At 41.2% G+C, this 16301-nt stretch overlaps 1 protein-coding gene across 3 annotated transcripts in view; it reads right to left on the bottom strand.

Moving 5' to 3' along the window:
* nos1 (nitric oxide synthase 1 (neuronal)) overlaps positions 1 to 16301 on the bottom strand; it is a 70769-nt gene that overhangs the window by 18658 nt on the left and 35810 nt on the right. For all 3 annotated transcript variants that reach the window (XM_024275322.2, XM_024275321.2, XM_024275323.2), the window contains 10 exons: positions 15335 to 15476; positions 15118 to 15257; positions 14100 to 14274; positions 12261 to 12362; positions 9448 to 9642; positions 9234 to 9319; positions 8702 to 8846; positions 7873 to 7977; positions 6041 to 6099; positions 5851 to 5967 (listed from right to left, as the gene is read on the bottom strand). In XM_024275322.2, the coding sequence (XP_024131090.1) occupies positions 5851 to 5967; positions 6041 to 6099; positions 7873 to 7977; positions 8702 to 8846; positions 9234 to 9319; positions 9448 to 9642; positions 12261 to 12362; positions 14100 to 14274; positions 15118 to 15257; positions 15335 to 15476 (1266 nt within the window). The remainder of the gene's footprint in view (positions 1 to 5850; positions 5968 to 6040; positions 6100 to 7872; positions 7978 to 8701; positions 8847 to 9233; positions 9320 to 9447; positions 9643 to 12260; positions 12363 to 14099; positions 14275 to 15117; positions 15258 to 15334; positions 15477 to 16301) is intronic.

Here is a 16301-nt window from a genome sequence, read left to right as displayed (position 1 = left end):
GTTCATCCACACCAGTCCTCCATGTCTTTATGGACCTTGGTCTGTGCTCTGGTGCAGTCATGTTGGAAGAGGAAGGAGACGCTGTTCCCACAAGAGCATGGAATCGTCTCAAATGTTTCATTCAAAGTTCCTTTCACTAGATCTAAGGGGCCAAAAACAAGCCCACACCATCATTCCTCCTCCACCAATGCAGTCTGAAATGTCTCGTTCTCCTGGAACCTCCAAACCCAGACTGGAAAGGCGTGATTCCTCCCTCCAGAGAAGGCGTCTCCACTGCTCTAGAGTCCCGTGGCGGCGTGCTTTATCCAGGCTTTGCATTGCATTTGTGTGACTTGGATGCAGCTGCTCGGCCGTGGAAACCCATTCAATGAAGCTCTCTGCATACTGGACTAATCTGAGGGTCACATGAAGGTTGGGGCTCTGAAGAAATTAACTTTGTACATCTTTGTACTCTGAGCTTCAGCATCTGCTGACCCCTCTGTTGTTCCCAAACTCTTCCATTTTGTTCTGATAGAGCCAAAGTGATTAGAACACCTGATTTAGATCATTTGGATGAGTGAGCCGATACTTTTGATAATATAATGTATGTCTTTCCTGCAGTCTGGGAGCAAACAAAAACTGGTTCTTGTTGCTTAATCTTCCACAGGTTTCCAGGCAGGATGGAGAGTCTTCAGTCAAATCTGACTTGTGTGGGTCTAAAGATTGACATATTCACCTGAAAGGGCAGCAGTGTGTGTGTGTGTGTGTGTCTACAAAGGATGTTTCCTGAGCAATAAAAGGCAAAGCTAATATCAAATAATCAAGTTTAGCTCATTTCCTTAACATTAAAAAGCACTTTCATTCATATACATTCATTTTTGGATTCTGGTGACAAAAGGTGAATCATTTAAACTCATTGTGATAAAATGGAGCAATTCAACAGCATTTATGATTAAAATTAAAGATCAAAATACCACAAAAAGCACCACCAACACCCTCCTCAAGAGTACAGATGACCCAGATCTGGTCTAGAGTTGGATAAATTGAGGTATGATATATTGTAAAGATTTAAATGGGCCAGATCTGAGCCAAAAATGTATTTAAAAAGGACAGTGGAATAAATGTTATGAGTTGGGAAAAATATATATAAAAAGATGGACCTAATTTGAGACTTGTTAAAAGAGCAAGAAAGAAAGTCTTGATGTATAAAAACAGCCAGTAATCATCACTGAGAATGAAGAGGAGCAAATCTTCCTCACTGAGTTTCACATCAGTGAGGAGAGATGCTTCAGAGGGAATAAAAGTTGCCAAAATAAAGGAATAAGTGAAGATCATTATAGCCAGATGAGGAATAATCAATGATCAATCTTACCGAACTGGGATGGATCCCACTCTACAAGAGACCAAACACAAGTGTTACTTCTATGAGCTTTAGGAAATGTTCCGGAACTCAAAGTGGACTGGACTTGTGGAAGAAAAAGAAGCCTTGGAAGCTTCATGTGAACAAGCAGATGTAAAGCAGCGTCTCCAGATCTGGAATGAGGAGCAGGAAGAGCTTCTACTGAAAGCATCCATCCCTTTTCTAAACCCTTTTGACCTGCAGGGTCATGAGGTTTCTGGAGTCTGCCCAGCGACTCTCAGGTGAAGGAAGGGTACAACCGGGATGGTTTCCCAGTCCATTGAAGGGCGAACTGGAGAGAGATTCCCTTCTATTGTACACTTTAGCACAAAGCTGTGAGCAGTCAGCAGAAAAAGTCCACTTGGAAGAGCAAAAAAAAAGTCTGGTTTGATTAAATATGGGCAGCTCCTTCTTTCAGGTTCACATGAACCCTAAGAAAGACAAAGCACTTCACTAGCTTTGTTGACCGCACAAAGCGCTTTACAGTCACAGTCGCATTCACACACTGATATACCGAAGATGGGTGCCATTGTAATTGGAGGGTTCAGTAGTCGTGTTTCCATTAACTCTGAAATTTCAAAAAACGGAATTTCGATATTAAATTATCCTAATGGAAACACCACAATTTCGAAAAAAACTCGCCTTTTTCGAAATAAAGTTTTTGCGCTTAGAGGAGGTGGTATTTGGGCCGTATCGAAACAGTAGTTTTTCGAAAAACTGTAATGGAAACACTTTTTTCGAAACAAACGAGTCACGTGACCATTAACCGGATATGACGTTTCGGACTGGAAGCAGGAAAAGCTGGTCACATGCGCTTTTTCACAGCAACTGGCTGCCTTGGGCACCGCACAGCGGGAGCCTCAAGAGGTCCCACAGCACCGCACAGCTCATCAAAAGTTGAGCGTGTCATGCGAAAATGCTGAGTCCACAGCTCTTCGGTGAATTCTTCAACCACGATTTCCCAAAACTGTTTGACTCTACGTCACTCCCACGTATAAGGAGCCTGCCGCTCCAAGGCTCGGGTCAGACGTAGACGTCTTCTCTGAATGGGAAGGATGAGAGCTAGCTCCGTGGCAGAAATGTGAATGAATCTACTGCACATGAAAATAGTGTTTATATCCGTCGTCATGTTTTTTTAATGACTTATCGCGGGAATTACTTCGAGTTTTTCGCATAATCATGGTTTAATGGAAACGCTGTTTTTTCGAAACATTGTTTTATCGAAATTCTAGAAATTTCGAAAAAGTTTTGCGCAAAAGTGTAATGGAAACGCAGCTAGTGTCTTGCCCAAGAACCATTGATATACATCACTGGATTGGAAATCGCGTGACATACGGCTGACAGACCTGTGCTCTAGTATGACCTGAGTGAAGAACAGAGGAGCTCTGAATACACACGAAAAGAACCACAAAAGGGGACGAAATATTTTGTAATCAACCTCAAAAACCTTGGCAATAATCTGATTGAGAGAAATCATCACCGGAAAGCAATAACATTTTAATTCAGGATGGGAACCTCAAACTGTGTGCTAAGGTGGGTGCTAGCAACTCTCGAGTAGCATGCTAGTTTGGTTCGTCGATGTTTTTATCAATCTTTGATGTTTTAAAACATGGCTGATTTTATTCACACATATTTATGTTCAACCAGCACAAAAACTGATGGACATTCATGTCAGCAACAACTAGTGAGTGCATGTGTCTATAGCAGCGAATAGGCAAGGGCCAATCCAGTAAAATTCATCAATGCCAAGGACACTTTAACTCAAGGCGGGAATCGAGCCTACAATCCTCCAATCAGAGGTCGACCGCCCTACTGCTGCACAAACATGACCAGTGACATCAAACGACTGGCTTTATTGAATTCAGAGAAGGTTATACAAGTAAATGCTCTAATTAAGTCTAAGAAATGAAGGAAATGAAAAGCAAAATAACACTGGAAACACCAGCATATCCATGACAAAAACCCATTATCCATCTTTGGGGTATTATTGGTTTGTCGCCCATTTCTGGACAGTTCAGCATCTTTGCAAAAGCAAAATGAAGTTTAGATAAAACCAATAGGAAAAACAGGAAAGTGGAAAACTTCCAAGAATGGAAACAACAGATAATCTGGATCAAGATAATGAAAGGATATTTTAAAAGTTTAACTGATTAGGATGTTGAGATGTCAGAGATAGAGCGATGATCTCGTGGTTTTTCAAGAACGAATCTTTAGGAGCTTCTCGTCTGAGGTTGAACCAAACAACTTATTTTTCCTAAACAGTTTTCCACAGAAGGGAAAAGAATTCAAAAGAAGCTAAATAATCTCAATTACAATACAAAAATAGAAAGTTAAATTACCTGCGACAATGCTAATGTGAATGCTTTTAGGTTGCTAAAAATGCTGAAGCAATTTATTCGAATTAATTAAGGGTTTGCTGAAAAAGAAAACACTATTCACAAAATGCTAAATTTAAAACGGTTGACATTTTGATGAAGATTGCTGAAGTTGGCCTAAAGTTTTGGAAAATTGGTAGTAAGTTTGCTTAAAAATCGTCCATACATGCCAAGCTAACACATTGCTAAAATACTCACTCAAGTCCCAAATAGCCTAAAAATCCTCAGTAAATGCCATTAAAAAAATAAAATAAAACATTAGCTTGTTGCTAAAATATTAGGTAGACTCAGAAGTAGCCTAACAGACCACAGTGGATAACAAATTAGCCCAAAACGTCAGATTGATGATAAAATAAAATGACAAATTAGCATGAAACAACCTCAGTAAATAACATATTAGCCATAAACATTAGCATCTTGCTTAAATATTCGCTACATTTCCAAACAAGCCCAAAAAACCCCAGTAAATGCCAAATAATAATAATTAGCTAGCATAATGCTAATTTAACAACTCAATGTCAAATGATTATTTAAATCACAGTAAACGATGGTTTCAAACTGCACATAGTTTTTAAGCAAGTATGTTTTTGAAGAATCTTCTCATTTCTTTCCATATTTTGCTCAAAGTTTCAAAAAATGTAAAGTTTCTAAATACAAAAAAAAATACTAACGTCCTGAACGAGCTGAACGATTTAGTACCAAGATTGCTGAAATTGCGATTTAGTTTTTATGTGCCGAAAAACGTACGGAGGAGCAGGAGACTCACTATAATGTGAATGCCTACTAAGCAATCACAGAATATCAGTCTTGAATGATTAAGAATAACTAAAGCTGTTCCTGTATATCATCAATATTCACACTTTACACTCTACAATCAGATTTTTTGTAGTTTTTTTTAATATCTCAGAACACATTTCTCATTTTATCAATGATCCAGTAAGAATGGTGTCCATAGACGGTGTGGCTCAGGCTGGATAATAATGTCAAAGGGCATCGATCAGGTGACATCTGTCTTGCTGACCTAGAAGACGGCATCGCCTCAAAGTTGCTGGGTTTATAAACTCCTCTGTTGCCAGGGAGATTTGGCTGGAGCTCATCTTCCAGCTTTCACGGCGCCGTGTGCCTGGCTCAGGATCCAAAGGTGTCATGAACAGGTGTGGGATGATCAGACAGAGAGCAAAATGCGGACATCATCTCACAAATCCTTTTGCAGCTACGAGGCCTTTAAAGAAGAAGCTGGAAGGTGGAGATTACCAGAAGAAATAACAACAGGTAAGATGGTTTAACGATATAGATTTTCACTAACAGTTGGGGAGTTAGAACTTACAATCAGCACCAATTACTAAAGGTGGTGGATCACTGCTGAGGCATGAACCCGATCTTAGAACAAGTTTCACTAAATGGTTAGATTCACAAACAACACCTCAGGAAAGGCACCAACTACAAACTGAAAGTCACACGGTCGATGACTCCGCCCCTTGCCAATTTCACAGAATGGGAAATAAGAACTTTCAAGTTCTGCCATTTGTTACGTCAAGAAACACAATTCATAAAATGACCTTTGCCCTTTAGGGGTATTGGGTCAAGTTGGGTTGTGGTTAAAATGTGTCTCAAATTTATTTGGAAAATTCCAAACGACCACAAAAACGGAAAACCTCTTTTTAAAGTATATTACAACCAACAAATGATTTTTTGTGGTTACGAAGCCAAATAAAAGCATCTGTTGCTAAGGAAAACTGATCAGTTCAGTCTGAAGAAGCACAAAAGTCACTTATTTACCCACCACAGATTTGTTAGAATTGCTACGAACCCTTCACCTTCATGTGTTAATAAAAATGTGACTCAGACATTTCAGCATTCTTCTGAGCTAAGGGCATTTTCCAGGTAACAGCGACGCTGTTTCAGACTGTTTATGGGCTGCTGACGGTAAGAACAAGGAGGTGGATACGGGTCACTGCAGAAACAAAGACTTCTCTCTGCTTTAATTAGTTTTAGGGTCAAAAAAGTCAAGTTTGCTTTTTAAAACCTTCATGAAACAGAGGAAATGTAAACAGAGTCTTCCTGTTATGACTGTCGAAGGGGATCTGCTTCATTTACCTGACGTTAGCGAGAGGTCCAGTACTCTCAAAGTTAATCTTGGTCTCTGGTTCATCGCTGGAGGACTTGCGAGTGTCTGAGTAAGAGGAGACGCTGTTGAAGCGGACCTTGTAGCTCCTGGATACAAAACGAGAGGGGAAAAAGATCAGATCATAAGGTCTGACGTTCACAAAGACAAACACAAACCTACTTTCTGTCCTCCGTGTTGGATGTTGGGTGACGCATTTCCATCAAGGCAGCTCCAAATTTCTGCAGAAAACAAATGGAAAAAGTGAGATAGCAGAATGGTGTTTTGAAGCCTTAGTCACAACTGCCCTTACGGGTGGATGTGGGAAGTCAGTCGGCAAAAGATAGGAAAACCGTACGCAGGTGTACCACATGAAATTATCAGACCGCTTGGTGAGCCCGTAACATACGGGAATGCTCAGGACGACGGGTCGTAGGAAACACTTCAGGGTGAAGTAGGGGAGTTTCAGACATGTTGAGCAGATTTATTCTTTTTTTTAACCTGTAGAATGTATAAGGAGCCCGTTGGTGCTGTGTTCATGTAATGAGGTTGAACTCCTTGCATGCAACAACTGTTAGAAATGATGCAATCATACAATCAGGTCATATGGTGCAGGCACACTAAACCAAAAATTTACCACCATCACGGTATCAGGTGGTCTGAAGGAACAAATCAAAGCCCTTTATGCATTAAGCCAATAGTATGGAGCTCTTTGTGTTATTGACTAATCATTGGAGCTCTCTAATGCCAGATGTCCGCATTCTACATGATGTGGAAACATGAGCAATGTATATATGTTTTTCCCCGACAAGTGACCGAACAAGACTTGTGATAGCTGAACCCGTATATTTGTCCATGTATTGTCATACTATTGTCACAGTTTCAAACCCAGATTTTGCAGATTTTCTCATATCGTGAAGGCCTGATAGCCTTCCAATGGGCACTTACGAATCACGTAAATCAGGGGTGTAAAACTCAATCGCACAGGGGGCCAAAATCCCTAACACACCTGAGATCGCGGGCCGGACAGGATAAACATTTACTGAACACTAAAACTACCTTTTTAAAACTTGAAAACCATAATATTTTAATATAGTTATGAACTAAATATAACATTAGCTGCGATAATGCTAGCATGAATGCTGTAAGCTGAATTTGCTCGCTGAAGATGCTAGTACTGATAGCCAGCTAAAATATTGTCTAAATGCCAACTTAGCCTAAAAAAATAATAATAAAAATAAAAAAAATTAGCTTTGTCAAACAGCTAGCATGTAGCGGAAAAAATAGCTAAAATAGCCTAAAAAAACTGAAAAAAACCCAAACAAATGAGCTTAAAAAGCTAGCATGTAGCGGAAATATTAGCAAAACTCCAAAATAGCTTGAAAAAATCTTAGTAAATACCAAAATAGTCCAAAAAGCTTTCAAAATGCCAATTTGTAAAACTTTAAAACTGTAACTTTTTAACATAATTATGAATAATAAAAGGCAGGAATATTATTTCAGAATAAATCAGATTAAACCTTAAATAACTTTAAATATTTTACTCTCCATACAAATATATTTTGTCAAAATTAAACAAGTTATAAAATAAGTGCAAGATAACATCAAGCCATTAATAACATAAAAATTAAATTACCCAGAGGGCCGGATCTGGTCTCTTAACGTTATCTTACCCCCTCGGATTAAAACGAAACAGTGAGCCTTCAGGCTCAGGCACAGAGACACAGAAACACAGCGGAAGCAGCTGTCATACAGACACAGTCCTTGCACTGGGAAAATGTTTGTATAATAATCATAACCCAGACATGGAGACATGATTACTGATGTTTTTGTAGAACTCTTCACAATAAATTAACTTTAATCCTCCACATTGTATGTGTCTTTCATTCATTCTAAGTGAGATATCCACAGACAGAGCTGGTAGCTCCTCCCACGAGCAAAAGAGGGGCGGGGCACGCAAATTTCACGTTCGATGTGAAAGCACTTTTAGAGTGGATTCTGAACCGGATAAATACCTCTCCGTTCTCAGGTGGATCACCGTTCCCAAACGTGCTGGTCACCGCTAAAACCAGCGTCTCGTGCTCCAGGTCCACCACGTCGTATTCATCCATGGACATGACCTGGGGGCAGACAGGAGGGAAACTTAGCTGCTCGCTCGTCTCACTCTGGTCTCCGCCTCGCACACTTCAACCCACAGATGACTGGAGCGTGCAAAATTGCGGTCAAACACACGGCCGTTGGCAGAGGAGTAAGTTGTAATAACCACTCTGTCCTGGCCTCTAACGAGATGATAATATGCTGCTGCCACACATCAAGCAGCCGTGATGCACAGCCCTCGGCGTGCTGTTTGTCTGCCACGGGCCGTACTCTGTTTCACACAAGCAAAGGCGTGAAGAGGAAACAGGCTTTAGCCCCACGACAAGAAAGCTTCGCCGTGGGCGTTTACATCTACCCTTGCATGTGAGATGGTCCTCGTGTGACGGATCCCACTTGAAAACAAGAAGGAGATAAAAGCTGGAGGAGAATCACAGAGTGTGGGATTGAGAGCAGCATCTTTCGCTCCCTCTGAGTTTTTGTAAACAGATTTGCGCAGCCAGGGGTCCTTCAGGATGTCGTCTTAATCTACTGAACCGCTTCAGTAGCAGAATCTTGCCTCAGAATCTTGCCTCCTTCGGCCCATTTGTCGTCGTGGCTCGGCTGACATCTGCGTCCCTTCACAGAGTGCCGGTAAGAGTTGAGAGAAGGTGTGAAAACCTTCTTCCAATTTAGGTTTTTGGTTGAAACGACACAAAACCTCCTGCTCCGAATCAGAAAGTGACGATGCAACATATGAGCGAAGCTTACCTTGGCGTCAAAAGCATGTTTGAAGATCTCGCACAGAGTTTTGGCGTAGTCCTGGGATTTGCCCGTCTCTGTGGCGAACAGGATGGTGGCTTTGACCCTCTTGGCCATGGCTTGACCCATGAGCTTTGCTGAGAACTTCACAGCCCTGCGAAGGGCCAAAGGATAAAGAGCAAGCATTGGAACCGTGACCAGAGGGCTTTCGACTCCCGTCACGATGGCTGAGCTCACTCATGCTAATATATGTGTTAAAGGCTTTTGTTATTGAGCCCCTCCTGCAAGCTGCCACAGATGAATGACAATTCTGATTACCTAGCTTGTCATATCCTTAGGGCAATTATAATAATAGCAGATTGCACGCACACAAACACACAAAAACACTGATTACTCCCAGAGGGGTTGATTGGATGAATTTCACTGCTGAGTACATGATCTTCACTCCCGTGTGTCAAACTTTTCCATGAAAATACTCATTTTTCACATTATCTGAAATTACTTTGACTTCAGAAAATGCAAATTAAGTTAAATCAGTTACTTGGCAAGTTTTTTGAATCCGATGGCTCTTTTCTTCGTGGGCGTGCCGTTGACTCCTTTCCACACGTGAGTGTTCCACGGATCAGCCTTGTGCAGAAACGAAAACCCGTCAGGGGGTGTTTAATTAAGAGGAACTCATAGATATAATCTCTTATATTATTTTTGACTCAATTTTATTAACTTTTATGACGGGATGAAACCTCCACTCGTCTCACCTGATACTCAAAGGAAGGAGTGAGGCGGTAGTTGAGCATTTCTTGGTGAAAAACGGGCGTGATGCTCCCTGACATGGGGGGCACTATCCACACCCAGTCTCCGGGACAGCCCCCCCTCACCCGATACTCGTTCTCCATGTGCTTCATGAAGGACTCGGTCGCCGAATGGTGGTCAACAATGGTCACTTTGCAGGTCTGAAACACCCAAACCAGACATTAGAACAGGGGTCTCAAACTGGCGGCCCGCGGGCCATTTGCGGCCCCCGCCTTAAAATGAAAGTTCAGTGTCTACCAAGAAATATCTTCTGCATGTCCACGTTTCTTTGATGATAGCTTTGTATTTGCTTTATGCTTAAGACTTTGCATGTACTGTTGTCGTTGGATCTGGTCGTCAGAAAAATCCTTAGCAACAGTTGCTAGCGTTGTTAGCTCCTGTCGTTTCACAGGACATGCAGAAGATATTGCTTAGTAGACCAAAGACATAAACAAATGTTCAATAAACTTGCTCAGTAGACATAGACAATAGACCAAAGACATATTTAGATTTAGATTCTGCCTTCAGTGGCAGAATCTCACAAATATGCTTTGCTTATAAAATCTGTTCATTCTGAAGGTAGCTTTGAGCAAACAAAACGTCTTCAGGTTAACAGGGATGTAAAAACATACAGAATTTATCATCTATGTGCACCTCAGACATCAATTTATACATTTAATTTAAATTAAATAAAAGCCATCCTTACTTAAAAAAAAATTGCAGTTTTATTTTTTGTTCTTTTCCTCTTTGTCCTCATCAGTCTTACACTGCTGGGTTTTGTTATTTTAGTTTGGGGTTGGACCTTGTAGTCTTAGTTTGCAGGCTTTGTTTATTTGTTTTCTTTTTTGGTTATTTGACTAGTTTTATGTTTGGCCAAGGAGCCACCAGGAAGAGTTTAAAGAGCCAAATGTGGATCTGGAGCCGCAGACTCTTGGTTTAGGGACTAAGGTCAGGGCTGTTAGTCAGGGTCCATGGGGGACTGAAGACAGCTGTGGATCATGAACCTGAAACTGGTGTGACTAACAACCAAAAACCAAAAACATGACCAAGAACAACTTAAAACCAAACTAAACCATAGAATCCCTAAAAAACAAACAAACAAAAAAAAACACTGTCCATTTGTCCATGTTTTCCATCAATATTCCAAGTTAGCTTCTCATAAATAGCATCTCATCAGTGCCTCTTTATAGCGAGTATAGAAACGTAATTTAGCGACAAAAATCAGGAAATCTTAGACTTTTTAGAAAGTGCTGGGGGGCACACATTAGTAATCTTATGAAAGGAAGCTGTTGGAAATTTGAACGTGGGCCGCAGTTGGCCCACGGGCCGGACTTTGGACATGCCTGCTTTAACCCTAGAACACTTTTACTATAAAAAGTTAAACCCTCACTTTGGCAGGGTAATTTTTACCTGATATAATATACCCGACAAAAACTATTTCTCACAAAAATAGTTCAAAATATAACACATGATAAATTTTATTTTTTATCTTTAACTGTGGTTTATGTAACAAAATGGAAAATAAATACATAGAAATATTCTAAAAACAGACTTGAAAATGGCTGAAAAACTAGGAATTTGAGAAGAAAAAAAAAATCCTAAAAAAATAAATAATGATGCTGGAGACTTGGTCTTCGGTCCATCCGTTCCTGAGACATGTGAGACTTTACTCAGGGACCACGACACTCAGAAAAACGTAACTTATCGAACATCATGGGAATACTTAAGCTCAGGTGAAAATCACCCAGCGATAGTGCTCTAGGGTTGAGCAAAGAATCGGCAGAAAAGAGGGAGAAAAACCTTCACCACATGCAAGAATGACTCATTTAATTTATTTTCAGCAATAGAGACTTATAAGAAATAATGAACTACTTAGTTTTTTAAACCTAAAGCAGTTTTGCTGGAATTTGTTTATGTGATTATACTTTAAAAAAAGAATTTTCCATTAAAAACCACTAAAAATGCTTTTACCTGTAGGGGTTTCTTAAGTTTGTTTGCCTGTGGTTGTGTCAACATGATATTAAATGGGTTTTCCAAGGACATTTTCGTTGTCTAAATTTACCTTTGAACCTTAGATCAGTCAACATGTGACAAAGAAGAAAACAAAAGGGTATTAGGAAGGAGGAAACCATAAAGGTTTCTGGAAAAAGAGCTCCTTTATAGGTAGAGTGTCTTTCTATTTACCAATGTCTACTTTGTGTTTATTCCTGTCTGCTAGTTATCTGCTCCTGCTTTTATTGAACACAACGAAACAAAACCTACTTGAAAAACACTTTCGAGACTAAATTAGTTCCACAAAGATTATAAAGTAATGAGGCATTTATCAAAGGGAACTCAAATGGATCAAACATTCTTTATGAAACACCAAATATATTTATGTTTTCTAATAAAAATCCCTGTGCTTTTTAAAAACAGTGGTAAACACTTTTCTGTGGAGATGTCTCACAAGTTCTCCGCACTGAAAGAAGTGATATCAATGTTGCCATAAATCTAAAATTCTGATGAATACGTGCTGATGTTTTTTGGCAGTGAAAGGCTTTCAGGAAGCTCTCGAGGGACGGCATCGCCGCTTTTTTCCCTCTTTTTCTTGCATCAATTCAACACTTGTTCTGAAATAAACTCCTAATGTATTTTTAATTAAGCAACACTTTGGGATCGCATGCAGCTGCAAATCACATTTACGTCAACAGAAAACCTCAGCATCCCTGAGCGTCTTGATATCAGTAGCTTTTGTAAAGAAATAAAACTGCAGAACTTCTATGTGTTTAGAAGCTCCTACCTGGAAGCTGTGGAGAACAGCGATGTTGATCTCCACCAGTGCTTTGTCTTTCCAAAGTGATGAAGTCTTCCTGGTGTCCAGCGCCATCTTGATAGCCACTTCCTACATGGTTAAAAAAGGAAAGCGACATATTGACATTGGATAAAAAGAGAGGCTGAATCCCCAAAAAACTCAATTGGATTCTATGTTTATCATTTTGATGAAAATTGTGTTTTTAACATGTTCCGTTACCGTGTTCTCTGATAATGGAGGACATAAGGAAAGAAAATTAAACTTAAATTTGTATTTGAGTATTTCTCTATTTAAATTGTTGTGAATCAGTAGCAGATGAAAAATTGCAGTTTGAAAAAGATCGTAGTTTTGCTGTTGCAAATACACTGGACGAGACACAAGCTCCCTGCTCCGCCCCTTTTTGGAGGATCCACTAGTACATGAATAGATCCATGAATGTCTTTGTTTTCCTCATTTGAGCTGGAATCTGGATCAGAGCTGATAGCTCTTCTCTGGCTCGCCATTTTTGTTGCACCAGTGATGTTAGGTTTGGGATGTGCGGGGTTGTAAGCTAGCGTGAAAGCGTGTGAATCAGGGGCGTCAAACATCCGGCCAACCAAATGGTTTAATCTGGCCCAGTCATGAAGAGAAAAAAATATAAGGATGTTGGAGAAAAAAAGCAACTTCCTGGCCCATTCCTTTGGTAAGTTTTGGTTATTTAAAGAAATGGACGCAATGCGCAATTCTGCCACTAGGAGCAGCAAAGGAAAAGAAATTCTAGCATAACAAGAGACCAAGAAATGGCATTTTTTTCGCCACATCTGAGTAAGATGCAGTTTGGTTCCCTGCCAGCCTCACTGCTGTTAAGCTGCTATAAAAATGATCAGGTGCGACACCATAATTACCAAAATGTTGTTGTCAAAAAGATAATAATACCTCTGTAGGTTATCTTACTATTATGTTACTGGTCTGGCCCACTTGAGATCAGACGGGTTGAATGTGGCCGCTGAACCCAAATGAGTTTGACACTCCTGGCATAAATAAAGAGCTTTATATTATGGATGAAGGGAAGGGGGGCGGGGTTGCTCCATGCTAGCAATCTTGTGCACAAGTCAGAGGTAAATTTCTAAAGAACTACTGTCACTCATTAGACAACACATTCTCACTCCCAACTCATCACGTATTGACGTTTAGTTAAGGGATCCTCCTCGTCACTTTTTGACGTTTTGGGTGTCCCCAACTGGTCATTTTTGCTGGCTATTTGTAAAATCAAGGGTCCGAAACTCTCTGCATGCGGTACTAGTACCCTAACCCAGCACAGGATGGAGTTGGGTGTCCCCAACTTGTGTTTTTGACGTGCTGGCTGTCCCCAACCTCTGGACCACGAACCGGAACCGGTCCAGTACTGGTCCCCTAACAAATTGCCAGCACCCTAACCTTGTTCTGGTTCACGTCCAGGTACCCATCCGGGCCTGGTTTAGGTCGATACCAAGTCTGGTACTGGATCAGGTCCAGTAAAGTGTCTGGTACTGATTCGGGTTTTATGTCTGGAAGTGGTTTGGGTCCTTTTGGCCTCATAAGGTGCTCTCACCTGTTCATCTAAATGACTACCATGTGTGAGAGTTTGGGACTGAACTAAAACTCAGATGAATTTCTTGTCGCTCTGCAGACACTATGTCCTAGAAAACAGGGTTTTTTATGTTGGCTAAAACAGCTTATTCCTAATTAATAGACAACTTGGAAAGCTTTGAAAATAGGAATTTCAAACTTCCCTGTCTTTCTAACTCCTGGTTGCAGGCACTTGGTGAAAGCGAGACATCTGCGCCGCCTCTCGGCTCTACAACCTACCTCCAGGATGTTGTAGCGGGAGGTGTCGCAGAAGTCCCTCACTCCGATCTCTGTGCCCATGTACCAGCCGCTGAAGGGACACGCGGTAAACTCCAGACCTCCGATCTCTAGCAGCATGTTGGAAACCGCCGGCAGGCCGTACCACTTGAGCCCCAGGTCCTTGAACCACTCGTACCTGCATAAAGCCAAAGAAAGATGGATTTCGTCAGGTATTTGGATTGGATTTACAGCTTTTTCAGGCTATTATCCGAAATTGTGTTTGTCTGTTATTTGTGTTCATAATTTTCCCAGAGGAACAAAGCAAAGTCCGGCCAGAATAAACATTAAAACAACAACAAAAACACTTTTATCCGCTTTTTGTTGACGGACACGTTGAGCTGGAACCCGCCCAATCTTCAGAGGGATTATTAACACTGCTTTCAGCGCATTGTTTGCAGAGCTGGTCTAATCTTGTGTAATGATGAGACACTGTCGGTGTCCGCAGCGTGTGCCAAGCTACTGCCAGAGCTGAGGCCAGCGGATGCAGGGTACCCAGCAAGAGATGCCAATTCTGGGAGCACTGGCGCAGAGATCTGTGTACCGAGGGATTGTGAAATGCTCTCTGGAGCGTGTCGCGATGCCGTGATGGCTTTATGTGCATCTGCTAGTGCAGCAGTAAAACCCACTTCGTGGTGTGATTATGGACGCTGCAGTGCTAAAGCAGATTAATGCTAAGGGTATCAAAGGCTTTGTTGCTTTTTTTCCCCTGGCTACCCAAGTGAAATATTTGAAGCAAACACAAAAGGAGGAGGCTTGAAATCTCACTAACAAGTCTCATGGTTGCTACCAAAAGTGGCAAAGCAACAAATGGCTAGCTGCGCTAACAAACAGCAATCGTCACAGTTGGGTTGCGGTGGATAAAGCAATCAGACGTCTTGGCACAAACACCCCCATTGTTTAACAAATGGTGTTAAAGATGTGCAGGTGGGTGGATGTCTTCATGGGAACTCTCTTGTCTGAGGCAAAAGCAAACGCTCACTTGGGGTGTATGATGGGCACTTCCAGAACGAGGTCCTCTGGGATCTCGAACAACTCGGGGTCGTTCCCGTTGGATTGCAGCAGAAGTGGGAGGACGTCAAAACGGCCCTTTGGAGCTTTCCACCCCAGCTGAATGCAGATCTGGACACCACAAACCGATCGTGAGTCAAGTTTTAGATTGTCACGGGAGTGAATGAATAAGGAATCGGAGTGTGCACCTCTGTGAACTCCACATTGGCGGGGTCTCCCAGGATCTGCCCGTCCGGCTGTTTGTAACCTGCGTAGCGAATCAGCTGACTGTTCCAAACTCGGAAGTCATGTTTGCCATCTGTCCTCTGGGGGAAGATGGTGATGGCCGACCTGCAAAAGCAAATGACAAAAAAGGTTGGTACAATTCTGTAATAATTGATTGTTATTGTCAATAATGTTAGAAATATATTTAAGCTTCTGTAATCAGTTAAAAGTTGTGAAACAAAGCATGAGATGGCAGTGAATTAAATATGATCAAACCATATTCAGGCAGAGCAGAGCTCAATCATTTTTATTTAAAATAATATTTTTTTTATTATTGAAAAAATGTTTTTAACCAAAATCAAACAACCTAAATGTCTTAAAAAGCCATTTTCACGTTGATCTGAAGCCTCATTTTCTAAAAGCTCCTCTGAGGGGGCGTGGCTTTAGGAGATGAGCTGAGCCCGATTATGATAGCTCTGTGTCTCGCTAGCATAAATCTTCACTGCTAATGTCCAGCCGTATGGTTCTGATCCAGATGTCAGCTGGGACGAGGAAGTGAAGATCTTCATGGACAGAACTTCCTCCAAAATCCTGATTCTTTCTCCTTCCAGTTCACCAAAGACTCTTTTAGCTAATTCTCCAATGTTTATTGACGTTGCTGTGATCAATACATTCAATCTTTGGTTTCTCAGAGTTCTTGATAAAATAATGAAAGCTAACATCAAAATGCTCTTTCATTGATTTACAATCCTTTCCAACTGCGGTCAAATGAGCCGCCATTCACATTTCCGTGGTCACATCAAGAAGCTCCGTGGAGTCTGGTGGAGATTTTCCAGCGTTCTCAGTCCTGCTACCGTAAGTATTGGATGAAACTCACACAAAAAAAAAAACTCCAGTAATGCTGATTGGACCACAGAAATGTGAACGGCGGCTCATTTGACTGCAGCCAAT

Source organism: Oryzias melastigma, linkage group LG9, assembly GCF_002922805.2.
Source record: "Oryzias melastigma strain HK-1 linkage group LG9, ASM292280v2, whole genome shotgun sequence".
In the NCBI taxonomy this organism is placed as follows: Eukaryota; Metazoa; Chordata; class Actinopteri; order Beloniformes; family Adrianichthyidae; genus Oryzias; species Oryzias melastigma.
The sequence above is the reverse complement of the archived record's forward strand: the minus strand, read 5'-3'. Positions and strand labels throughout refer to the sequence as shown.